The 26,717-nt window shown below is 39.7% G+C and overlaps 1 protein-coding gene across 8 annotated transcripts in view; it reads right to left on the bottom strand.

The window, feature by feature from the left end:
- CFLAR (CASP8 and FADD like apoptosis regulator) overlaps nt 1-18,996 on the bottom strand; it is a 37,374-nt gene extending 18,378 nt beyond the window's left edge. The window contains exons 1-6 of one of the 8 annotated variants that reach the window (XM_074339935.1): nt 18,347-18,772; nt 15,724-15,758; nt 7,458-7,869; nt 5,300-5,405; nt 3,206-3,341; nt 2,230-2,315 (exon numbers count right to left, since the gene is read on the bottom strand). In XM_074339935.1, the coding sequence (XP_074196036.1) occupies nt 2,230-2,315; nt 3,206-3,341; nt 5,300-5,405; nt 7,458-7,819 (690 nt within the window). In that variant the 5' untranslated portion in view covers nt 7,820-7,869; nt 15,724-15,758; nt 18,347-18,772. Of the gene's footprint in view, nt 1-121; nt 141-2,229; nt 2,316-3,205; nt 3,342-5,299; nt 5,406-7,457; nt 7,870-15,723; nt 15,759-16,362; nt 17,204-18,346; nt 18,780-18,841 lie in introns of those variants that run through there. The other 7 variants (XM_074339912.1, XM_074339916.1, XM_019726782.2 and 4 more) reach the window with 7 other exon arrangements.
- Between the last annotated feature and the right edge of the window lie 7,721 nt (nt 18,997-26,717).

Raw genomic sequence — 26,717 nt, 5'->3', positions numbered from 1 at the left:
TTTTTTTCTATAATTGCCTAGCTATACGTAAGCCACATGTGGGTTTGATTCTTGGTAATAGCTACCACTTCTGAGGGCTACAGTGGGATGGATTAATCAGAGAATGAAAGATTGAACCGACCCTTTCTCTTCTCAGATGACAGGTCCTGTGTAAGAGGTACACATACCACATACTGTCAACCATCTGATACGCTCAGCTTTCTCCTCTGAAGCTATCCTAGCCAAAAGAGAGAAGTAGACTGTTCATTCACCTGTGTCTGTAGCTAAGTCTGTGTGTCTAAATTAAAGAAAATACATAAGTTGCTTTTATCACTAATTACCAGTGACTTAACCACAGGCTGAGGATATTGGATCCAAGGTCAAACCCCACATGGATATGCATTCACTTTTACATAGTATTAAGACATATAACATTAAATCAAAGCTAGGTTTAAAAAGCATCATATTGCAGTCATACAACTTTTTTCTTCTATAATATGTTGGTGTCATGTGTCATTTAATGCCGCCGTAATTTTTAAGCACTTTTGCATCCTTGTATGAGTTTACATCCAGGTATTTGGCTCTTAAATTTTGTGAGAAATTCACTGAATTCATACTTAATGAATGAATGATGAGGGTCACAGATTGATATAGCAAATGTAAGAAGTTTACACAGAGAGCATGTCGGTTCCCAACGGGCTACATAGACAATGAATACCATTACTTTCATTAACAAAACAGAAAGGCAATAGTAAAAATATTGCAGGCTTTTAACTAAGAATGGCAGTATAATTCATATTAGACAATAGCAGTGAAAGCTCAGAAAATCTGTATCTCTATCCTAAATCAGTTTGTCTCATGATTTGGTATCACAGAGATTCAGAAGGACAAAAGAAACAGTTGATTCTTGAAAAATGATAGATGTATCTAAGCTATGGCATGCCATGGTATAGAGGAAAAAGCAGGGACTGGTGATAGTTGGAGGTGGCAAATACTTAATGTTCTTTAGGACTAAGGTTCCCTGTGTTCAATGAGGGGGTTGGACAATATAATCCTTAACATCCATTTTTGCTCGGAAATTCTATTGCTCAGTGGTATCTCTTACAGCTCAGGTTCCTCATGAAACTATATTATAGGGGTAGTTAATGTTTCCATCACATACTTTTATGAAAGTGTTTATAATTTAACCATGAAATTGCACTGTGGTGTAAGTCCTTACTACAAATTCCACATATCTTTATATAGCAATAAGGATGAGATTACACTAAGATTACCTTCTTGAGACAAAAAACTAACCCAAGAATAATTCTGAGGATACTTTGCACCATCTACTAACACAACAACCATAAGTGATTATGTGATATTTATGTTCACAAATCAATAACGTCTCTCGATAACAAAAACATTTTGCTGAAATCATTAATAAACACTGTAAAAAGCAAATGCTCAGAGAGGTAAATACAAAGATATTTATTTTAGCACTATTTTTAATAACAAAAGACTGAAAACAATCTAGATACACATAGACAAGGAAAGGCTAAACATCTTGTTATACATCTAGAAAGCAGAACCATGTTCAATTATTTAAAACAATGATTAAATGGAGGTAGTTTCATTGGATTCATACAGAATAATTTCCAAGAATTCTCAGAGCAGGACAACGGGCATGCACAGTGTGCTACCATTTGTACAAAAGAAATAAACAAAAATCAAATATAATATGTGCATAGACTATCTCTGGATGGTTAGAGAATAGTTAATTATAGCTGCCTCTGGGAGAAGGACGTAGGGTAGGACGAAACACACTTTAAAAATTATTTTAGTACATTTTGAATTATTTTCTCCATGGGCATGTCTGACCTAATTTTTATTTAAAATGCTAAATTTTCAAAGGAACAAATGAACAATGAAAAAAATGTTCAACTGTACATATAATACACACGCAAAAAGAAAAAAGACTAGAAAGGAATATAACGAAATATTAACAATGGTTATCTTTGAGAGGTAGGGTAGAGGTGATCTATTTTCCCTCTTTTGTATTTCTCTGTATTTTCCAAATTATCTCAATAAACACATATTAGCTTTGTAACCATAAGAAGTTATATATATTTTAAAGAGAAATGCACATTTCTATTACAATTTTTTTTCAGATATTATAAAAGGTGTATGTGAGAATACGTATATTTTTAATCAAAGTTCTGAATCAAAGTTATTTCATGCTGGAATTCCACACGTTTGCTCCAGACTTACTCTTAAGTTATATGAAGGATCCTTAAGGCTCAAGTTTGGGAGAGATGCCTGGAGAGCATTGATATAACTTGTTCCTGCTCCTTGAGCTGTAAGCAGAAGAGAGGTACTGAATTAAGATTATCCAATTATTATCAAATGAATCTTCAACAATGGCTCAGTCCAGAGTCAATCATCTTTCAAAATACCCAAAACTTTCCCGCCACCTTACTTAATTAAAAATACCAGATCAGATGACTCTTCCACCAGCATCATTAAGAATGGATTGAAAATTCTACTCTTGTACTTGACCTTTTATGAGTCATTTAGGTGTCTATGTGGGGAAGTGGGGGGCGGTAGTGACGGAGATGTCTGTAGATTACTGGGTCTCAGCCATGCCCTTCACACTGTGACTCTGATGGCAGTGGACTGCTAACAGAGCCCAAGCTGAGGCTAAATCTAAAAGATGATGGGGCAGGAAGGACAGTTGGAATCTGGTCCCCTTTTCGGAGGGAGGGGTTATCAGCAGAAAAGATACCCTTTTCCATGTGCAGATTTTGTGAAACTCAGAACACATGCAGGGCAGCTATAGAAGCTCAGTGCTAAGATGCCACCCAGAGTTAGATGGTGGTCAGGCCAACACTGGAACGAGGCAACAGGGTTCAGCATATATTCAAAAGAACTAAATGCCCACAGCACCTCCACCTGGTGCAGAAAATGGGGGTGGAGACTATTTCCTGAAGGTGGGAGTGTTAAGAACCACTTAGCGGCATGTTGCCAAGGGCCAACACTCTGTGGTCATGTGTGTGGGGTGATGAAGTCAGCAGATCTGGGAGATAAAGGATACAAAGAGATATGATCTCTAATTACAGTCTAGTGGGAGCTGTGGACATTCAGGTTCCATTCCATCCACACACCCAACAAATGAATTTTTACCAACCAAACTTACTATGCACAGGGTATTTTCCTTAGACCACTGAGAGGCCAAAATTCTGCTTACCAGACTGCTTGTATTTCTGGATTTTTGTCTTCAGGTCTATTCTGTGGATGTTCTTTAGGCATTTTTCTAATAAATCCAGTTGATCTGGAGCAACCAGATTTAGTTTCTCCAAATCCATCACAAGATCCAAGAAGCTCTAAGAGAACCACCAACAAGAAACAAATGTAAGTAGGGCTGACTGTTAAATCCCAAATGCAAACCTCAGGCCATGTGATTTATAACAGCAAGAAAAGGCAACAGGAGGAGCCCCTTCAGACCTTCGGTGATCCTAACCCAGACCTCTCTGTTTTATAGTCCCTCCAAGGCCAGCTGCAAATTACTCTCCTGGATTTTACTCAGCAAAGAGGTAGTGGTAAGTCTTTTGGTGGCCAACCTGTACCTAAGTTGGGCCATTTTGTGTCATTAGGAGTATGGGGAGAAAGCAGGCCCTAAAAATACAGTAAAATTCTCCTGAGTTTATTCTCTTCCAAAAAGTCAGGCTGGCGTTATACTGAAAAACTAATGGCTTTCCTGAAAAAGGAGGAGAGTAGGTAGCTGGGGAGAAGTAGACAAATCCCAATGATACAGTTTCGAAGTTCTGAAAACATTGCTAGGCATTCCGACTTATTCTGACTCGGGATTATGAGGTAGCAAAATTACAAGGTTAGGGCATTTTGCTAGTCAATTACCCTGAACCACAGAGATTGGGAAAGAACTATATTTCAGATACAGGCATTGCTTTTGATTTCATTTACCTTCTGTTTAACATGTGGTTACTGAAATGCTATCTTTACTTTTAAACATAATAATCCTAATTAAACCTATATACACGATTGAGAGGGAAAGTGACTGATTGGGGGACACCCAAAAAAAGTTCTATTTTTTCATTTCCCTTCCCATTTTGCATTTGATGGTGGGAGTAATACAGTCACCCTGTATTCCCAGATTTCAGAAACTACAATCATTGAGAAACGAGGAAATCCTCAAGCCATGACTTACCCGAGTCCTCAGACGCAGGTCTTTTAAGGACATATTTCCATATACTAGAGGCTTGAGCTCTTCCTGGCTTGTCCTTAGGTCAGCAGTACTATAGGGTTAGCTGGAATTTAAATACTTTTCCAGCAATCACAACATCCCTGAATCCCTGACTTCTTCACCCCTACCTAGTTTTCAACCCCTGATCTCAACTTCTGCCATTCCCCAGATATATCAACCACAAGGATCTCCCCACAGCCCATCTCCACATGCAGCCTAATGACTCCACACTGATCTCGAGCTATCTGAGGAGAAAGAGAGGAACAAGGAGAGCAAGACGAGCGTGGACTAGCACTTCCCACCTGTTTCTACTCAGCACGAACAGATGGAACTGCCTAACCCTCCCAGATGATCTGTCAAACCAGGGAGAAAAACTGATGTGTAAGGCAGGTCTATGAATTTTACAAAAACAAAGGAAAAAAATACGAGGATGAAAGAAACACCCTGGGCCACACCAAAAGATATCACTGCATTTCCTCTCAATTCATAAATCAATTTTCTTCCCATCAATATTATTATTTTAAAAATCCACACTCTTCTCAGTTCCCACCTTCATCCCCAGCAGGTCTGTCACGCAGGGTGGCATGCGGAGTCTCTGGCCCCGCTCCCCACATAAGAACGCAGGATGTGGCTAGGCCAAAAAGGAACACCCACGGAGCCATAAATAGGGGAGTCATACCACTATATTCTCGCTGGTGGCTGGGTTGGAGACACAGGAAGCAGGAGCCACACTATCCGCAATCCACACTCAGCCGCTTGCTAGCTGAGCCACCATCTTCTTGCTAGCCCCCAATTTCTGCTAGCGTAGCCACAGCAGTTATATTAGTGGCCAATGGCTCACTGGTTACAGCTCATGGCCAACTAGCCACAGCTGATGGCCACCCAATCACAGTTGATGGCCATTTACTACCAGAGCCAGCACCTTTCCATGTGAGGCCGAGAGCCTAGAAACTGCACTCCTGGCTCTGTCCCCACAGGGTCCCCCTGATCAAGTGCTTGCTTCCCTCTCTTCACACCATAAAGCATCTTCCAACTTCTGATAGGTTCTTAGGATCATGAACCAAGACAAAGAAAACTCACCTTATCCTTGGTTATCTTGCCTCGGCCCATATGATCTCTCATGAGAAAAAGTAATGAGGACATATCAGTTTTATCCAAATCTTCACCAATTTCGGTCATCAGCACCCTGTAAAACAGACAAGTTGCTTTAGTAAATTCAGATACTAGTCCCAGTGAGAACACCAAGAGCCCATGCATCCTCTGTGCCAATAACTGGTTAAAAGAGTAGTTCTTACCCCTATCTGAATGTGCCCCCGTCACGAGACAGAAAGCCTACATCACCCCAGGAAGAGCTCTTAAGAGGAACTCAAAGAGGAAACTCATCTTTTCCCCAGTTTTCAATAGGAAATGGTACTTCTCTTTCCAACTAACTGCTCTGAAAACAACCCAGAGAATAAAAAAGTCCCTAAAGAATCTCCTAGCATCCCCAGAAGTTACAATGAAATAAGTGAGGTACATGAATGACTACGATGGAGACAGAAATAGAATTCAAAGTCATCTTGTCTTCTCTGTTTAACAAGCTTCCAGGAGATTCTGATCTGATGGTGATACTTTGAGTCACAAGATTCTAAAGCAAAGTAACACCCCAGATATCCCAGCCCGCTTGAGAACTCAAAGGGAAAAAGGCACCTAGAGCTTGGGAACTATGACCATAGATGTCTTGGTCTAGAAAGCCCCTCCTGACTCAGTCACCTCTGCTCCAGTTGGAGCTATCATCACGCTTTAACGGAGCTCCCGGGACATAATAAGGTGAGCATTATTACCCTGACATTGTCATCACGGCTTAGAGGGCCATTTTCCCAATCAGACTCTCATGGAGTCTTGAGGATGAAAGTCTTCATTCGTTTTGCTCTAGCGCTCCCCAAACACTGGCATGTCCCAAACCACAAAAAAGCCCACTGAACAGGTGAATAATCTACCACTCCCCTCCCACTGCCAGGCCTTTCTGCTCAGAGGCCCTGAGAAACTGCCTCCACTTACCATAGCTAGGGAACAGGAGATGGAGAGAGTGCCATAACTTATTCACCAAAACCCAGTCGTGCCTCTCCAAAATGTTTTAAGATTACTGATGTTATATAATGGTTGGAGAGGTGGAAAAAGATCAGCAACAACACAGTTACATTTGTAGAGTGTTTCACAGTGTTAAAAAGTACTTCACATGTTCAATTAGCACAATTACTTAAATTAGCACAATTGATCCTCACAAACAAACTTGTGAGATCGGGTATTATTATTCTTAGCTTCACAAGTAGGAAAATGAAGGCTCAACCAATGTTGGTGGCTGGCTCAGCCTACAAAGCCTGTAATTGACAGTTCTGAGGCTTGAAACAGGCCTTCAGACCTCAAGTCTCAGGCACTTTTCAAGGCCCACACTGCTTTCAACTCTCTTTAATACAGTTTTTAATAATACATATCATCTCCAAATATAATTACTGACATAACTAAAGGCTGGTCGTCTGGAGAAAAGGAACTGCTAATTTAAGATTACAAGTAGTCTTCGATTCCCCAGAAACAGCCTTTCTGGTGGTTTCTGTGCACTCCAGAACCTCCAAGAGAGTACGATGTGAACAGGAGGAAGGAATAACTTAAAGGCTGTCTGAACTAAAGGGGACTCCAGCGGACATGCTCTCTGAACTGAAGGGGGCTAGAAGTGGTTAATTGAAGAGAGGTTCAATCTGAGCTCCCCACGGCCTATGGGAGCAGGGACCTCACAGAAAGGAAATGCATCCCACTGGCTTCCTCTGCAGGAAAGACCAGCGGGGATTCAAGAAGGATCACACAGAGTTCTACAGAGATCATTTGTCAAACTTATTTCCTTTCTCAGTATCAAAAATTGCCACGGTCTGACGTCACAGAAAATCAAGGTAGAGAAGACCACAGCTGATTTCACAGTCAGAGGCTGGCAAGAATTACTAGCTCTTAATCATTTCTATCTCTCTCACTCTATCTATTAGGCAAACACATACCATCCATCCTTTCCACTTTCACTATGATCTTCTACCCAATTACTTTAAACAAACTCAATCTAAAGTTCAAAGGAATAAAGTAACATCTACAGCAGTTGGATCAGTGGATAGAGAAAATAATGAGGCTGCTTTTCTTACTGTCTTTGTTTCTCTCATTCAGAAGTCTAAACCACCTCATTCCCTGTCAGCCTCAGAAAGAGCTCCTGAATTACCTATAGTCCGAAATAAGATGAGGGTGCCTGCGCAGGTGGGCCTCCACTGTCATTTTGTCCATCTTCAAGATCCGTTTGAGCAAGTCGAACCGCCTCACTCTGTAGAGAAGCTCAGCCAAATCCATGAGAGACAGCATTCCTCTCTCACTTAAAATATCCAAAAGGTCCCTGGCATTAAGTGGAGTCACATCTGCAGCAATGTCCCGGCACAAAAAAAGAAGCATCTCCTTCTCATCTTCATCAAGTGCCTCATCGACCTGATTGATGACCTCAGCAGTCATGCTGTAGAGTGTCGTTGCAGAGAACTCTAATAGTAAGACTCTAATCCAGTCAACAGAAGGCCACGAGGCAACTGACTTCATTTCTGATGGTTTTCTTCATTTCTTTCAGAATCCTTTCCAATGGAGGCGTGCTGTGGTTAAAAGGGAATTTTTTAAAATCCTCTTATCAAAGTAACTTATGCTTATGCAAAGTATAGTTTCTTCCTTTCTTGCTGGTTTCTTGAACCTAGCACATTAAATTCATATTGTTAAGTCTACAGAAAGTGGTCCTCAGTAACAAAGCAACTGATCCCAAAACCAAGACAGACAAAGAAGATAACTTACATTTTAAAGAAAATGAAACTACAGACAAATTATTCCCAAAAAGACCCCACATGCTTTATCAGGACATACACAGTAAGGTGGAAATGACACAAGGGGTTAGTCACTAAGTGACAAATGAATGACATTAATGGGAGGAAAGGAAAAAGCCCCATGACTGAGCACTGGACCAGAAAAACGTGTGTCACAGTGTTAACTCCCTCTTTCGGTGACCTCACTCTTGACCTTTGGCTTGAATAAATACGGGTCTTGGCAAAAGGTACCCTCTGTGGGGTATCAAAAATGATGGTAGAAAGAGGCATCTATTCCTACCCCTCCCCTTTTTTCCAGTCTTTCTCCTTCTTTAAAATCCCTCATTCACCCCTGTAAGCATAAATCTTCACTACCATCCTCCCAAAGTCACAGGACTTTTTCAGATTCATCATGAATGCTCTTAGAATCTGTCACCACAGCTGAACATTGTCAAGTTTTGATCACCTCTTCAGACCAGGAGCCCCCCATGGAAGTGCCAGAGGCCCCTGACTCTCGATATACTGTGGCAGGGCATCAATTATCACTAGAGTTCCTGATGGTATCAGCTGAAGGAAGGATGTAGCACAGGAGATGTGGGAAAAGAGCCCCATCCTGGGATGGGACTGGGTGGGAGTGGTAGGGAGGTCATGCCATGGGTGTATTCTTAACTTCTTCCCTTGGAACTCAACCTATTTTCTCTTAAAAATTAAGTTGCAGATGGCAATCACTGTTCATTCTAAAGTTTCATATCTAAATTTCACATTAAAGAAGTTTTTGTGTTGTTCTGTGAGAGTACTTTGTCTGTTTCTGTCAGAGAACATTTCAGGTTAAAAGCTCACCATAGCAACAAACAATTGGAAACACAACCCAAAGGCAAGTTGCTAACTGTTGCTGTGTATTTGCATACAAGTATATTTACATATTTACCTAACTATATTTAATAAAATGAACACTGAATCTATTTTATATATAAATAACCTATTTTACTTATATACAATCTCAGTTCATAAAAGATTTGAGGCATCTTGCAATAAAAACACATAAGTAGAAAAAAATTTTATATGAGAACAAGGGGAAAATTTAGGTTAGAAAGTCAAAAATGGAGTGGAGAGAGGGAGAACACAATGCAAATATGCAGGCCAGAAAGGCCTAAACAAATTTTAACAGGCTGTGAATTTGTCCCTAAACTTCCTGGCAGTCAAAGCAAAAAGGGGATTAAGGGACGTTAAATATGTAGTGCTTGCTGTTCAAGAGAAGAAAAATAGAACAGATTCTTAGAGGAAGCACAATTTTCCTAGAGTTCCCCACCAATGAAAATATTAATAAGTATTTCAGTGCCTGAAAGTAATAATATTCCATTCATTTTCAATTTTATTTTATTTCTTAAAAAAGTTTAAATATTTTATTTTAAAACACACCATGCATTCGTACCTTTTACACTGGCCTCCCACAACCAGTCTAAATGGGTGAGCTCTTCATAAAAATAGACATTTTATCCAGAGTGTGTGTTAATGAGTCTTGGTGTGTCTATGCCAATCCCATGCCCATTCCTCCAAAATTCCCTTAAGTATGGCTGTTTGTGAATAACTAGAGTAATGAAAGTACATGATTTATTGCTTAATGAAAGTTAAAAATAACTGGTACTCAGACTACTTTATTTATTTATTTTTTATCTGAAAGCTGAATACTAATTTTACATGTTCCAGAAAGCTTAAACCTATGCTCCACTCACAGGCTAACAGGACTTTAATGTAGTCATTAGTTTCCACAAAACGAGGTCAAGTTCTTTTTCTATTCACTAAAAGTCACAGTATTGTTCGTAGTTGTTATTACAAATTAACCTATAAAATATTTATATACACTAGAAAGTATGAAATAAGAGATAATTAAACATAAGAGAACCAAATGAGATATTATCCAAAGTCACCAGACATATCTGAAAAAAACAAATTGAACTACGAGAAATGAAACGTTCAACTCCCTAAAAACCATCATCTAACTTTTGTAATTCATAATTATCAGTGATATAACAATGTCATCAACAGTCATTTTAAAAAAACATTATCTGCTCAGTTCATTTTCTCCATCCATTATTCTCAAGACTACTTTCTGCCAGTCATGTACACTAAGCAAAAGAACTGGCATGCTGTCTTCCCTGTACTAATGGAGGTATAGTTTGGCAGCAAAATCCAAATTACTCAGTGGTAGCATCTGGCATATTCAGAGAAAACTGCAGAAGGAAAATTACAGACCCTGTGTTGAGCCAGGTCAACAGGATGCAGCAAAATACCAGTGTGTATGTGGTGGGATAGTGTTGGGGGCAGTTAACTGTGGCCAGAGGTGATAGGCACTTAAGAACGGGGAGTATGGAAGGGAGAGGTAGGGTTAGGATCCAAATACTCACTATTTTGTTGGGGTGTCTTTTAAACCCAAACCAACTTCTAGATATCGGGATTTAATACAAATACATAGTAATATGGCACAGGGATAAGTAACAAAACAACAAATACACAGGTGACAGCTCAGAAATCAGTCTACACCCAGATGACCGAGGGGGCCCTGTAAATGAATAGGGAAAGGACGGAAACATCCAGAAACAGTGCTGGAACTGGTTATCCATGTATACAGGGAGGAAACTGGGATTCTTTCCTCATACCATACTCCACGTGTACCAAAGTCCAAGACACAAAATTCTAGAAGAAAATCTACAAGAACCTCCCAAATAGCCACTAATCATATGAAAATATGTTCAAGTCACAACAGTAGTCAGAAATGCAAATTTAAACTACAATGAGATATTATCATTTCACATTGGTCAAATGCTAGTATTTGTTACCAAATGTTATAGAAAACACAGAGAAATATGAAATCTTATACATTGCTAGAGGAATTATAAATTGGTCCAGCTACTTTGAAAAACAATTTGGCAATATCTAGTAAAGATAAAAACGTGTATTACTCCATGACACGAAAATTTCATTCCTAAGTAAATAGCCTTTAAAAAAAAAAAAACTCAGATGGGTATACCAAAACACATACACAATGTTCCTAGCATCAATAGATATTATAGCAAAAAAATGGAAACTATCTAAAACGCTATCAAGCAAAGATTGAATAAAATGTTATAGGCCTTTAATGAAATACTATACAGCCCTGAGAATGAATGAACGAGAACTACATGAATTTTACAAACAAGCAAAAAGCAAAACAACAAAACAAATATTTTTGCCTAGGGAAAAACAAGTTGCTAAAGCATACATTAAAATCCTAAGTGTTAAAAATAATACTATGTATTGTTCAGGGTGTGTGTGTAGTGAAAATATTAAAACACAGTGATCATAAATACTGAATTGGTTTCCATTACAGGATGAGTGGAACTAGACAAAAATGCAGATGAATTTATATTTTAGTTCATAAGCTAAGCAATAGGTACACAGATACCAAAATAAATATACCGAGCCCCACATTCTCTGACCATAGTACAATAAAATTAGGAAACAACAGTCAAAAGAAAACCCTATAGGTTTTTAAACTGAAAAATTCGTTTCTGTCTCTACCACACTTACATAGAAACTATCTCACAGAATTCAAAATGCTTTTAGACCTTCCTTGATGTAGATACAGACAAACCTTAGAACAAGTAAGCCCAGAGATATTCTCACAAAGAACAGGTCAAGAGGGGATAAAGGGGATTTGCAGGGGTGGTGGCAGGTGGAATGACTTCTTTAGAGGTCTGTAAAAGGGCAGTGGCCACCACTTACCAGCCCTGCCCTGCTTGAGCTGCCCCACTCAGCATCTCCTCTGAAGTCACTTGCTTCACCTCACTCAGGTGACAAAGGGGCTATCCAAGCCCAATTCTTCTTTCTTGCTTTCAAATTCCCAGTCCTCCTGAGTGATCAGCATTCTGTTAGTTTTGTTTCACCCCACTATGTTAAGACACTCATTTCTAGCCAGACAAAACTGAAATCTGTATTTTTTTTTTAAATTTTTAAGGAATTCCCCTTTTCTTTTCTCCCTGCCCCGTCAAATTTTACCTTAATGAATTACATCTCTCCTTTTTTCCACACCCACATAAAATCTGTTTTAGTCACCACCAGATTAAAACTAAAACGAGTTCCAGTTTCATTTCTCGAGTGGAAGTCATGAGACAGTTACCAATTATTTCAAACATTAAACAAAACTGACCTAAGTTAAATTTCCACATGAATTTCCACAACACTAGCTAACAGAAGGGATGTTCTAGAAACAGAAACCACTCTATGTATTTTCAGTAGAAATACATTTAATATGGATGCTTACAAAATTGATGCAAGGGCTAGAGGTAGGGGCTCTTGGCTGGGCTTCTGAAAAAGATTCCTGGGGCTCCCAGAAAGACGAGTCTCAGCCAGGGCAGTGAGGAATCAGGCGGCCGCCCCTGGGAGCGCTGAGTTCAAGATCATCTGCACGGCAGGGACCCAGAGATCAGAAGGGGGCCCACACCCACCACCATACTTGCCTCCAACACTTCCAAATCTGGTGACTGGACACCATAACACTGCTGCCCAAATCCCCACATCACCACCACCATGCTTGCCTGCAGAGAAACTAAGAAAAGCAGCCAGCTATTGGCCTCTACTTCACTTCTGTTTATAAATCTTGCATGAATGCACCTATCTGGCAGAACTAAACTCACAGGGAAATATAGTCTATAGTTTTCCACCCTCTGGACAGAGGTGAGAATGGGTCTGAGCACCCACTGACCCGATCCACCACAGAAGGACAGTCCATAAGGGCATTTGTATCCTCTTTGTAGTTAAATCCTCTGTGCAGACCCCAGTGCCTGACACAGAGTAGACACTCAATTAGTATTTGTTGAATGAATAAATGAACGGAGTTTCACAAGGTGCTACCAATAGCCCACTTCCCTTTCTCCCCATACTGGACCTAGATCATATGCTACAAACTCTCTAGCCAGCACCCTCAATTCTCTTGCCCTTTTGCCTCCTGACCACCAGTTCTGCAATACCTTGAGTAACCAACTGGTCCTGATTTGCCAGGACTTTCCAGTTTTAACACTAAAAGTCCCATGTCCCAGAAAATTCCTCAGTGCTGGGAAAACAGGATGGTTGTCACCCCAGCATCCCATTCTCGATGGTGAGCTTCCTGCACTCATACATCTAGAGTATCAAGTCATGCTGAAGGGCTGCAGAAAGATCAAACCACACACTTGAGATTTTTCAACCTCAGTAGGTCTCTTACTGCTGCTTGGCAATTATTTTGACAGGACGTTGGTCAGCTCTTCCAACATCCTCACAACAGCTCCACTTTCACTGCTTCCTTCCATCTTAACACCAACCACTGGTGCCACTTCTCATCTGATGACCTTGCCTTTTATCAGGAGCGAGTTCCCACAACCTTCCACATAGCAGCCAGCATGACTAGTTCCCATCATACCTTAACCAATCCAAGGACATACTTAATATTCCATTCTTTATACGCTTCTCTACCTGAAGCAAGGCATGGCACAGCATGAAAGCAAGATCAGGTCCACCGAGCCACAGTTTCCCAACAACACTACAAAACTGGGCGGTAATGAAAAGAAGCCTGTCTTGCCAGCTGCAGAAAGCAGCATGCAAAACTTTCAGGTATCTGGGAATCCCCACTGAGATATGAACACGCAGTGCACCCAGGGAGTTGGCAGGACCTCACCTTGAATAGGCAGAATACAATGTCTCTAGGCAAGTGCACCAGACATATCCCAGCCTTTTAGCAAAAGGTGCATCTCCCCATACCTTTAGCTAGATACTTATCTTTTGCACTTATCACAATTTCTAAAACTGTAAGGTTTATGTGTCCAAGTTTTCATTTTTTGCCAAACCTCCAGGCCAGTCCTCTGTAGATGTAATTAATTCTCCTAGAATAAACTCAAAAGTGCCTAAAATGTAAAGTATTTTTTTCTCAAATAGGACTGTCATCTCAAAATTACTGATTATTAATTAGTAATTTTATATCCTCAAAATTACTAATACCTTAGGGCGGCCGGATGGCTTAGTTGGTTAGAGCACGAGCTCTTAACAACAGGGTTGCCAGTTCGATTCCCACATGGGCCAGTGAGCTGTGCCCTCCACAACTAGACTGAAGGATAACGACTTGACTTGAAGCTAATGGGCCCTGGAAAAACACACTGTTCCCCAGTATTCCCCAATTAAAAAATAAAAAATTACTAATACCTTGCATGATATGTTATAAGTTTAATACTCAGCTAATTTTCCATGAGCTATTGCTGTATTCACTCACATTATTATGAAAAAGTCAGAGAATGTGTGACATTTACTGCATTCATCAATTTACTATGAGGCTTCAATATCCTTGGGGGAAAAAACAAAACAGGCCAAGTTGTCTGAGTTTAAGCAATATCTGTCTCTTGCCTACTCTTTAAAATAAAGATCATTGACTTTAAAAACTATTTTTGAAAGCCTCAACTAAAAAGAACAAACATATATATAGATATATATATGCCAAAGGGAAGATCCAAAGGAATTTCAAGAAAAAATTCAATGTATGTCAACTGTAATTGAAAATTTTTTTAAAGAAAAAAATTTAAGAATTCACAAGTAGATAAAGAAGCTTTAGTTCTTACTTGTAAATTCAGATGTTTAAAGGAAGTCATTAGGCTGGGAAACACTTGAAACCTTGGAGCCAGTAGCTACAAGAATTTTTTCAATTACATTGTATAACTGAGGTATATAAATAACAATGAGTTAATTTCTCCAATTGAAGAGTTCACTGCATATCTTGAATATGCAAGTAAATTAGGTATCAAATTGGTGGAGATTAGTTCGTTCATTAGTACTGAATTGCTAAAGATGAAAACTCAATATCTAAAATAAGAGGAAAATAACAAAGAAGTTTTTTGTCTGTTTTGCACAAGAACTTAAGTGGTCAAATAAAGACAACTTAAGCAGCCAAAAGAGCTTACCTGGCCTAAAGTGGAGACCATCAAAGAAACAGATATACAGAACAAGGTACAAAGTGTGGAAAAGAAAGCAGAGTTTTATCTGTAAAGATTCAAGAATATAGGTATATATTATATATTACATAAATTTGTATGTGGATGGGATGAAAGAAGAAATTATTTCTCTAAACGCAGAATTGAGGAGGGAGGAAAAACATTTGGACATCTGAACAAGTAGATTCATGAAATGTAAATTGTTGGTACACACATTCTTAAAAACAAGTAGTCATTAGAAGAAAAAAAATCTTTCATTAGAAACACTGATGCCAGAGGAGAGTGAAACTACATGTGAGAAAAGCAGAGTATTAACAGAAAAAACACACAAAACAGTAGTTCTGAAATACAATTGAAGAAACAGCACCATACAAAATAAAGCAAAAATGTATATATTTTAAAGACATTTAAAAGACTGTATTTGAGTGCATACATTTCTGAAAAAGACACTAAACAGCCACCTTTGGTTATCTTAGGTAATGGACTCCTAGGGGCTTTCTCTATTTACTTTGTATGTATTTTAACTCCGATAATTATAATACAATTTGACTGAAAGGTTTTGAAGAAAAAGTATGCCAATACAGTGTTGTGAAGTGCAATCCTATGGTAAGTGCAAAGATAGCCACTGAGATATTATATGCAAGCATAGAGTAAAGGAACCCACCGTGGGTTGTGAAGTCTTCCTAGAGGCGACAGGAGCTGAATGTAAAAGGAATAGGGCATATCAATAACAGTGTTTTTTTACCTCACTGATTTATAGTAAAGAAAGCAAGGACCACGTGTCAGTACACGTTGACAGCTCTGTGACCTGCCATTATTTCCCCAGTCTGGCCCAACTGGTTTGTACCTTCCCATTCCAGTCTGTCCGTGGCAAGTTATCTGCGTAGGTCTCCCCAACCACTCTGTGAGCTTCCAGCACGCAGAAGGAACCAAGTTCAGATCCATCCCTATGTTCTCACACCCAGAACTCTGCCTGACCCAGAGAAGCTAAATAAATATTGGTAGGATTATCCTGAATTAAAGGAAAGGAGGCATTTCAGTACATAATGCGAGTTAGCTTTTGGGGCCCTACAAGGAAGAAATAACCAACTGGAGTCCAATCCGGAAAATTTAAAAAGCTACACGCCGGGTGACTAGGAGCGCTGTGAATGAGTCCCTACGAGGGTCAAGGAAGCGCAAAAGGGTTAAAAGCGACTCAATCCTTTTCTACCAGGATCGAGGGACAGTGCCCCGATCCCCCCAGAGTCCAGGGTGACGTCAGCACAAGAAAAAGAGGAGTAAACAAGGTTCTAGGTCTACTCACGCCGGGGCAGCTGCCGGCTCTTCCAGCAGGATCTCCGCCTGCAAAGGCGCCCCACCGATGCGGAACACGATCAGACCCACCACTGGGAAAAACCGGAGTTGTAAATTCTCCAAACAGGACGAGGAACTGAACGTAGCGTCAGTTCCTCGAACTGAACGTAGCGTCAGTCCCCTGCAGGGACGCGCTGCTCACCTGACACTTCAGGCTTGAGAACCCTCCGCCCGAACCTTAAAAACTTCATCAGTGCACACACACGCCTGTCTCTTCGGTGAGTAAACTCGCCCTTGGACGGGCAAGGGGGCTACGTGTAGCTCCGGGAAGTTCCCGGCAACGGGCGGTAACTGAGTGGGCGCTGCTTGCCCCACTACCTCACAGAGCGAGTGCATGACCGGTGGGCGTCCTAGTAACAAAAACACCTTCGTTTTGCTTCCAATACTTACCGCCACCGCTATTAAAAAACAACAACACACTACCCGCGACTATCCTCCCAACGCCCCCAGTCGCACAAGACTCCCAAGGGGGCAGAGGACAAAGGGCACCCCGTTCCTGCAGACCTGCCGGTGGATTCACCTAAGAAAGCGGGTGAAAAGTAGGGTGTAAAGATAGTTAAAGGAAGTGCAAATGCCAGTTACAAACAAAATGTAAAACACAGTCGTTAGAAAAAGCCATTTTAATCAGGACCTCCAACTCAGAAGCTGTTAAGTAAAACAAGGGTTAAAATAAAAAGTCTGTTGGCCACATTCAAAATTCCCTTCCAAGCTCGAGTCTTTTGTTTTGTTGGAGTTGAGCCAAGTTATTTTGCTCCTCTCAACGAGACTATTTTTGGTAAAATTAAAGGAACCACAAATCAGAAAATACCAAAAATTCTGTTCCTCTTAATCTGAATCTCCTATCGAAAGCAGATCCGTCCATCCGGGTTTGTCCCTATTCAAAATGCTTCAAGTATGCTGTCACCTTACTGGCACCACCTCTCGGTTGCGTAAACAAGTTTAAAATGTCAACAAATAATATTCGCCAGACCTTCAACGTCCTTGAACTTCTTGTTGCCTTGAACCAAAAACTTGGTCTAAATTTCACTGGCCTTTGTTCTATTGCAATCCACTGTTAACATTTTAAAATCCGGTCACCATCCGGCAACATCTGAAAACACCATATATTTATTTCCTAATCCTCTTGGAGGGGAAGAGATGAGAGCCCGGAACAAGTATTGTTTGTTTTTTTTTAAGGCTTTCTATAAATGTATCAGTCAGTCATTCTGACTTTCCCACGGCAAGCTTTCCTTGCAACTTGCCAAAATATACTATATTAAAATGCTTTTAGACATATCCTGCCCTACTTACTTCACCAAGTTATTGCGAGAGAGTGAAATGTCCCGCCGGGCGGCTGCCCCTGCCAGGTAAAGGCGAGTATGCACATACATTGCGCAGGAAAAAGTCCTCTTTTTCATCAACTTTTTAAAAGGAAAACTGCCAAATGTTTTGAACAGTTCACCCCAGGAAGTGAGTGACTCTCAAGATGATCTTAAGCAAAGTTTACAGGATGCTCGCGACCCGCCACCGAAGCTTGTTTCCGCTAAGGGTTATTTGGCCCGGTGGATCCGGGAGCACCGCGGACCGCACCTGGGATCCGGGCAACCTCTACAGCCCTCTTGGGAATCCCGGGTGCGAGGAGAGCGGGGCAAGGAGATGGGTGCGGGGGTGCGTGCGGGGACGGGGGCTCCGCCCCAGCGGGCGCTCGCGGGCAAACCATATCTAAGGAAGCTACTAAACTGAGTCACCTGTCACAAGGTCCACCCCCGCATCCCCGACCCTAGCCGGGCAGCCCCTGCCCAGGGCCAGTTCCCGGAAACTGCAGGTCGGGGAGCTGCGGCGAGGGACCGGAGAGGCGGCGCTCGGGCCCTGCGGCAACACAGTCTCGGAAACCTGCAATGAGACCTCTAGGACTGAGGAGGGTCGGAGCGGCGGGATTAAGTGCCTGCACGTACCGTCTGGTCCACCGTGAGGCTTTCCTCCTGCAGCGAGCTGCCTGGCTTCACTGTCCCGGAAGCTTGAGAAACGCAGTAAAAGGGAGGAAAAGAAACCGAAAGCCTGGAAGCGGACGTTGCACTAACCGACGTGGCCTTCCGCGCACACCTCTCCAGAACAAAAGTTGGGCGGGCTGACATTCACTGCGTTAGGCCAGAGACCCTTTACTTACCAGCCCCCAATGAGTCCCCTTCAGTTGAAACATTCTCCTAGCCACAGCCAACCCACTGTTTTATCTTTATATCCTCTATGATATAAAGATCATAAAACATGCTGTGAACCCAGAATGGTTGTTTAAAGGAGTTCTGATTGTCGCTACGAACAAACACTGTTAGTGTTTTTTACTGATGTATACGAATAATAATAAATAGCAAGTGTGAAAGCTATTTGTGTTTTCATTTATTTATTACTTTGTGATTTTTTAAAAATTTAACTTGAAGTAAATGTAAACTTACAGGAAAGTTGCAAGACTACCAAGAGAGTATTGACCTTGGAGAAGGAACACACCCACCAAGAAGGACTCCTGGTTAACTGGTCTCAAATTCATAATCAGAGTCTAACAGCGAATGCTGGCAGAGACCACTCACGCACTGTGGTTTCAGAGAAAAACCAAAGGCTGAGCTGCCAGCTTCCTGTACTGCTCCTGTCTTTTGAAACTACCCGTATAAAATCATATTTGGGCCAATGGGCTGATATCTGCGCCCTCCAATAGGAACACTACACAGCTATATCCTCATTTACATCTATACTAACCAATCAGAGTGGTTTCATAACAACCAATCAGTGATGCGACCTGCACAACACAGGCGGTGGGAAGCCGAGGGAGGCGGCGAGGGTTAAACTATCATAAAGAGACAGAGACTCAAATACATTTAAATCACAGAGGACGGAGGGACTCGCTGCCTCAAGGGACTGCAGCCCCGAATCGGGTCATCGTGGGTATTTATTGATTTCTTACAATAAGCATCACAAGATTAAAGGCAGGGTCCCCGAAATTCTCACACCACACCATAAAAATTCTTCCAATTCCCAGATATCTGTCCCAAAGCAACCGATGCTCATTGTCCCCAGGCGACTAAGGTGGGTGTGTTCAACCCCCTGGGGGAGCAAGTCTCACAAGGTAAAACCATCCCATGAGCTAAGCAGGAAGGGCGATATCTTATCGCGCTAAGAAGTCTTTTGCACAGCAGGGTGCAGGACAACAACTGGGGCGTGCATTAGCAGCTTCCCATAATGGTGAGGAGGAGGGGTATGGCTACCTCCTGACATTTATTATGTTAACTCATGGGGGTCCCAATGGGGTCCCGTCTGGCTTAAGTCGTTCCTCCCATGAGGAATCATTACTTGTCTTTGACTGCAGACCCAGCTTACAAGGACCAAATAGAGAGACTTAGGATAAATGAACTCAACCCCAAAGAGGGATAGTCCTGCAAAGTCTTCTTTCCCTAAGGAAAGATTGGAGGGGACAAACGGCTAGGCTGCTGTGTGACCACAAATCAGAACACACGAAGCTGACCAGTGTTATTTGGACCAGTCAGACTCCAAATTTGGATTCCTCATTTGCACTTTCTCTTTAAAAGGCAGGCCTCCCCGTCCCAGCAGAGTGCATTTACCCCTTCCTCTGAGCACTGTGTCTGCACAGTTTGCAAACTGTTAACTTGAATAGTCTCTCCTTTTTCCGCACTCCAGATTGGGAACTCCTGTTTGTATTAGATTGCTGGCAGCTAACTTATATCATATCTGGTCTTACATTATAGTAAAATAAGACCAGGTCTTATATAAATTTTGCTCCAAAAGATGCGTTTAGAGCTGATGGTCCGGCTAGGTCTTATTTTCAGGGAAACACCGTAACATATTGTTCCACCTGTTGCTCCAAAGCCCTAGTTCAGTGATTGTCCCTGGGGGGAGAAGCACTCCATAAAAGATAGGTCTTAAACTCTTCCCAAAGGAACTGACTTCATTTGCAACAGAACATGTTGAAATTCAAGCCAAAGGTTATTCTCGAAAACCTGGAGTTTGTGATGATAAGCAATTGGGAGGAATTTCAAGGTGTGGGCTAAATTGTAACCTAGTTAGTTTGCAATAGAGAACCAGAGATAAAGACAGGGAAAGCCCTCCTGGAATAAGAGCAAACATTAAACACCTCATAAACTATTGCTTCAAAGGGCCACAATTTGGTTGGATTCAATTGTAGAGCAAATTATGCCAGAACATTATCGAAAATAACAGAGCAATCAGGGAGCATTTGAGATCTTGCTCCCTGGCATATGTCATCAGTTTGGCTTAACTAAACTTTTGTAAAAATTTTCTAAGAAAAAAAAAAAAGTAGAGCAATCAGTCAGCAAACGTGGAGTCTTAACAGCTGGGTGTGGTCGGGAAATAAAAGGAAGAGAGCTCCACCCAAAAACTACTGTAATAACAGGATAACAATATCAGAAATTTAAGAGGAGTGGGGATAGACTTCACTAAAGTAATTTAGCAAATAAACAAGCAAAAAACAACAGAGTGGGGGTTGGGGAATGGGAGGAAACAAGTACCTAGAGTTGCTACAATGTATTATCTAAAACGTTCAGTATTCAACAAAAAGTTACAAGGCACGCAAGTAAACAGGAAAGTATGACCCATACACTGGAAAAATAGCAGGCAACAGAAACTGCTTGTGAAGCAACCAGATGTTGGACTTATCAGAAACAGAATTTATGTAGCTGTTATAAACATGTTCACAGAACTAAAGAAAAGCATGATTAAAGAAGAAACAGAAGGTCTGATAACGTCACATCAAATAGAGAATATCAATTAAAAAATATTCAGAACCTAGAGCAGGCATGTTACTGAGAAATTATAAAAGTGAACCAAAAAGAAATTCTCGAGTTGAAAAGTGCAATAACTGAAATCAATTCATTAGGAGCTCATCAGTAGACTTAAACTGGCAGGAGAAAAACAAGCTAACTTTAAGATAGATGGATAGAGATTATGCAGGCCAAAGAACAGAGAAAAATGAAGAAAGCCTCAGAGAAATGTGGGACACCATGAAGCACACCAACATGTGCATAATGAGTGTCAGAAGGAGAAGAGCATGAAAATGGAGCAGAAAAAATATTCAAAGACATAATGGCTAAAAACCTAAAATTTATTGAAAAACTGTAAATTACACATCCAAGAAGTTTAACAAATTCCAAATAAACTACATGCAAAGAGATCGACAGACACATTATAGTAAAAATGCTGAAAGTCAAAGACAAGGAAGAAATCTTAAAAACAGCAAGAGAAAAACAACTTATTACTTTAAGTGAATAGCAATAAGATTAATAGCTGACTTCTCAGCAAAATCAATATAGAGGTCAGAAAGCAATGAGATAACATATTCAAAGTGCTCGAAGAAAAAAATATTTGCAACCAAGCAAAACAAATTTATGAAAATAAGATTGGTGAAATACTTTCCCAAATAAACAAAAACTGAAATAATTTGTGCTAACATATCTGCCTTGTAAGAAATACTAAGGGAAATTCTTCAAGCTGAAGGCAAATAACCCCAGACAATAATTCAAATGCTCACCAAAAAAAAGGGCAACAGAAAAGGTAATTCTACAATTACAAGAAGACAGTATAAATGGATATTTTTCTCTTATTCTTAACTGATTTAAAAAGCAATTGTATAAAATGATATAATATATTTTTGTGCCTATAACATATAGAAATTAATATATGTGAAATATATTTCCCAACACAAAACAGGCGGGTGGGAGTAAAGTTAAATGACTATAGATGGCAAAGTAATAATTACAACAATCTATTGTTCGGTGTGTAGCATGCATTAATGTAATATATATACAAAATACCACAAATGGGGGAAAAAAGGGAATAGAGCTATATAGGAGTAATATTTCCTTATACCACTGGAACTAGCTAGTATAAATCTGAAGCTGCTTCTGATAAGTTAAGATGTATATGGTAAACCCTAGAGCAATTATTAAAATAATAACTCAAAAATATATAGTAAAATTTATTAAGGAAATTAAGATGATACCTTAGAAAATATTAACCTAATGTAAAAGAAAACTTTTAACGTAAAGAAAGAGTAGAGAAAAACACATAAGACATATAGAAAACAAAATGTAAAATGGCACATGCAAGTCCAACTATATCAACAATATTAAATGAAAATAAGCTAAATAATCCACTGAAAAGGGAAACTTGTTCGACTGAATTTAAAAAAAACAAAAACCTATGATCCAATTATAATTGCCTACAGGAGACACTTTCAATTCAGAGATACAAATGGGTTGAAAATAAAAATATGCAAAAAGATATATCATGCAAACAGCAACAACAAGAGAGATGGAGTGGCCATATTGATATCAGGCAGCATAGAATTTAAAACAAAAAATATTACTAGAGGTACAGAGGGACATCTTATAACAATAAAAGTGTCAATCCATCAGATAAATATAATCATTATAAACATATAAGAATTTAATAACAAAACATCAAAATACATGAAGCAAAACTGGGAAAAATAAAGGGGAAATTATTTTCACAATAATAGCTGGAAACTTAGACACTCCATTTTCAATAATGGATAGAACAACTAAACACAATCGACAAGGAAACAGAAGGCTTGAGCAACACTATAAAACAACTAGACCTAACTCACAGCTGTAGAATGTTCCACACAACAGAATATACATTACCAATTATACATGAACATACACAGTGAAGTGCACAATGGAACATTCTCCAAGAGAGACCAACTGGTAGGCCATAAAACAAACCTCAACAAATTTAAAGGGATAAAAACAATGTAAAGTATGTTCTCTGACTACAATAGAATTAAATAGAAGTCAATAACAGGAAAAATTGGTAAAACTCACAAATATGTGGAAATAAAACAACACACTCCTAAGTAACCAGTGTGTCAAAGAAGTCATAAGAAAAACCTAAAAATACTTTGAGATGAATGAAAATCAAGTGCAACATACCAAAACTTATGGAGTGCAACTAGAGCACTGTGTAGAAAGAAATTTATAACTATAAATGCCTCTATTAAGCAAAAAGAAGAATCTCAAATTGATAACCTAATCTTCCACCTTAAGACACTAGAAAAAGAAGAACAAACTAAACCTAAAACGGGCAGAAGGAAGGAAATAATAAAGATTTAAAGCAGAAATTAATAAAATATAGAATAGAAAAACAATAGGGAAAGTCAATTAAACCTAAAGCCAATTTTTTGGAAAGGTGAACAAAATTGACAAATCTTTAGCTAGATTGACCAAGGAGGAGAAAAAGACTCAAATTACTAGAATCAGAAATGAAAGAGGGGATGTTACTACTGATCCTACAGAAATAAAAAGGATTATAAAGGAACACTATGAATAATTGTACACCAACAATTTAGATAACCTAGATGAAATGGATCAATCCCTAGAGAGACACCAACTACCAAAACTGACTCAAGAATAAATAGACAATATGAACGATCTATGAAAAATGAAGAGATTGCATAAGTAATTGAAAATCTACCCACAAATAAAGCCCAGACCTAGACAGATTAACTGGTGAATTCTACAAAAAATTTAAGGAAAATTAAATCTAATTCTTTGTAAACTCTTCCAAATAACAGAAGAGGAGTGTATTAGTTTGCTAGGCTTGCCATAACAAAATACCGTAGACTAGGTAGCTTAAACAACAGAAACTTATTTCGCACAGTTGTGGAGGCTAGAAGTCCAAAATCAAGATGTTGGCAAGTTTGGTTTCTTCTGAGGCCTCTCTCCTTTGCTTGCAAATGACAGCCTTCTGTGTCTTCTCATGTTCTTTCCTCTGTATAAACACATCTTTAGTGTCTTTCTATCTGTTCAAATATTCTCTTCTTGTAGGGATACCAGTCAGATTGGATTAAAGCCCATCCTAATTGCCTCATTTTAACTTCATCACCCCTTTAAAGATCTTATCTCTGAATATAATAACATTCTGAAGTACTGGGAGTTAGGGCTTCAACATATAAATTGGGGGGTGAAGGTGGGGGACAAAATTCAGCCCAGGAAAAGGAGGGAAAACTTTCCAACTTAGTTTATGAGGCCTCATCACCATGATACCAAAACCAGACAAAGATATCACTGCCAAAGAAAACTACGAATCAATATCTCATGCATATGGATGCAAAAGTTCTCAAAAAAATATTTTAAAAGTTTTACCACTTATGTATGCATCTCTAAGCAGTATAGCTTCGTTTTGGCTGTTTTTGCATTCTTTATGAATGAAAACAAACCTTATTCTTTTTGTTTTCCTTTTTCCATAAATGGAATACTACTTAACAGTAAAAGGGAACAAACTATTGATTCATGCAATAACATGGAAAATTATGCCTGATATGCTTGCTAAAGTGTTTAGGGGACATACACTGATGTCTTTCAAATACATCAGAAAATGGATAAACAAGATGTGTAGTAAATAAGAAGTGTAGTAAAATCGAATGGTATAATCTAGTGGTAGGTATGTGGGTGTTCACTGTAAAATTCTTTCAGTTTTGCTTTATGATTGAACATTTTTATAACAAAAGATTGGGAAAGAAAACATTATGCTGATTGAAAGAATCCAACACATAAAAAGTACATATTGTACGGTTTATTTACACAAAACTTTAGAACAAACAAAACAAATCTGTAGTGACAGAGGGTACATCAGTGGTGGCCTTCAAGGAGAAATGTTAATTATTAAGGGGCATGAGGAAAATTTTGGAGTGATGGAAATATTCTATGTATTGATTAGATGGTAGTTACATAGGAGGATGCATTTCTCAAAAATTACTGAACTGGGGGCGGCCTGGTGGCTCAGTTGGTTAGAGTGCTGTGCTCATAACACCAAGGTCACTGGCGATTCCCACATGGGCCAGTGAGCTGTGCCCTCCACAACTAGATTGAAGAACAACGACTTGACTTGGACCTGATGGGTCCTGGAAAAACACAGTTTCCCAATTTAAAAAAAAAAAAAGTTACTGAATTACTGAATTGTACACCTAAAATGAGTTATTTATTTATGTAAATTACACACTGATAAAGTTGATTTTAAAACAAACAGGCAAACAAAAGTAGATGGGAAGCTCTGAGTTCCTAAGTGGGTCTAATCCATTCTAAGCATCTCAGTGGACAATCTAGCTGAGCTATTTCCTTGGGGAAACTTCCTCGTCAGTATTTTCAAAATGTTCCTTTTAAATTGGTCAGATGTAGCAGAGATGATTCTTCTAATCTCCTGCCTGCAGAGAAAAGTCCTGGTTGCTAGAGCTCCCAAAGGGGAGTGGAAAAAGATTGATGAGGTTTCCTAATCCAATAGGCATATGTCATTCTAGTCGGACACTCTTGACCTGCCCTCTTATTGAAGCCCTTTCTTCCTTTGCTTCTAGGACCCAGCTCTCTCCAGATTTACCTCCCATATCTATGATCATTTTTTCCTTAGTTCCTTTATTAAACTCTTTTTTGTTTGTTTGTTTGCCCCTTTAAGCATTAATTCTGTCCTTGACCTTTATCTTTTTGTCAATCAGGATTTAATTATCTTTTCTTTTAGTGATTATACATCTCTCTACTGTGTTTCAATAGTTCCCATGTCCATCTGATTTCTCCCATGGTCTGTTGGAGTTCTGTCTATCTGTTGTCCGCCTTCATGAAGCTTAAAGTAATTTGTTGAGTACAAAGTGTGACAGAGAGAGACAGTCAAGTTCAGAGGTGAGAAAAATCATCAGAGCTCAAAGGCCACCAGCTGGTTCAGCAATGTCCCAGGTCTGAAAAGAGATGCTGACACAAATGGAGACCAAACCTAGGTACAGATGTGGCATTTCTGTGCCCTTCTTGTGGTGTTGGTACTTACTTGTGATATTGCTGTTTCTTACTTGTGATGACCTACTTCCATGCTATTGCTTCACAGCAAGGAGCCTTTTCCCAACACAAAGTAAATGCTTGGGCCCTCTGGTTTTCCTTTCTTTATGATTGAACATTTTATAATAAAATGTTGGGGAAAAAAATATTGTGCTAAGTGAAAGAAGTCAGACACCAAAGAGTACATACTGCTTCAGTACCTAACATTAAAGTTAGAGAATGGGCTATGCCCCCCATGGCTTGGGGCACAGACTCCAGGGGAGAATCTGTCATATACCCTCCTGGGGCCTGCAAAGATAGTTTGACAATGGGAGCTACCATTTGAAAGTAGGCATGCAGTAAGTGGTAGCTGTTATTTTAGCCTGTGTATATTACCATGCTCTTTATACACATCAACTCGTAATTCTCTGGTAAGGACCATTATCTCCACTTTACTAATGGGAAAACTGAGGCTTAGAGAGGCTGA

Source organism: Rhinolophus sinicus, linkage group LG01 (assembly GCF_036562045.2).
Source record: "Rhinolophus sinicus isolate RSC01 linkage group LG01, ASM3656204v1, whole genome shotgun sequence".
In the NCBI taxonomy this organism is placed as follows: domain Eukaryota; kingdom Metazoa; phylum Chordata; class Mammalia; order Chiroptera; family Rhinolophidae; genus Rhinolophus; species Rhinolophus sinicus.
The sequence above is the reverse complement of the archived record's forward strand: the minus strand, read 5'-3'. Positions and strand labels throughout refer to the sequence as shown.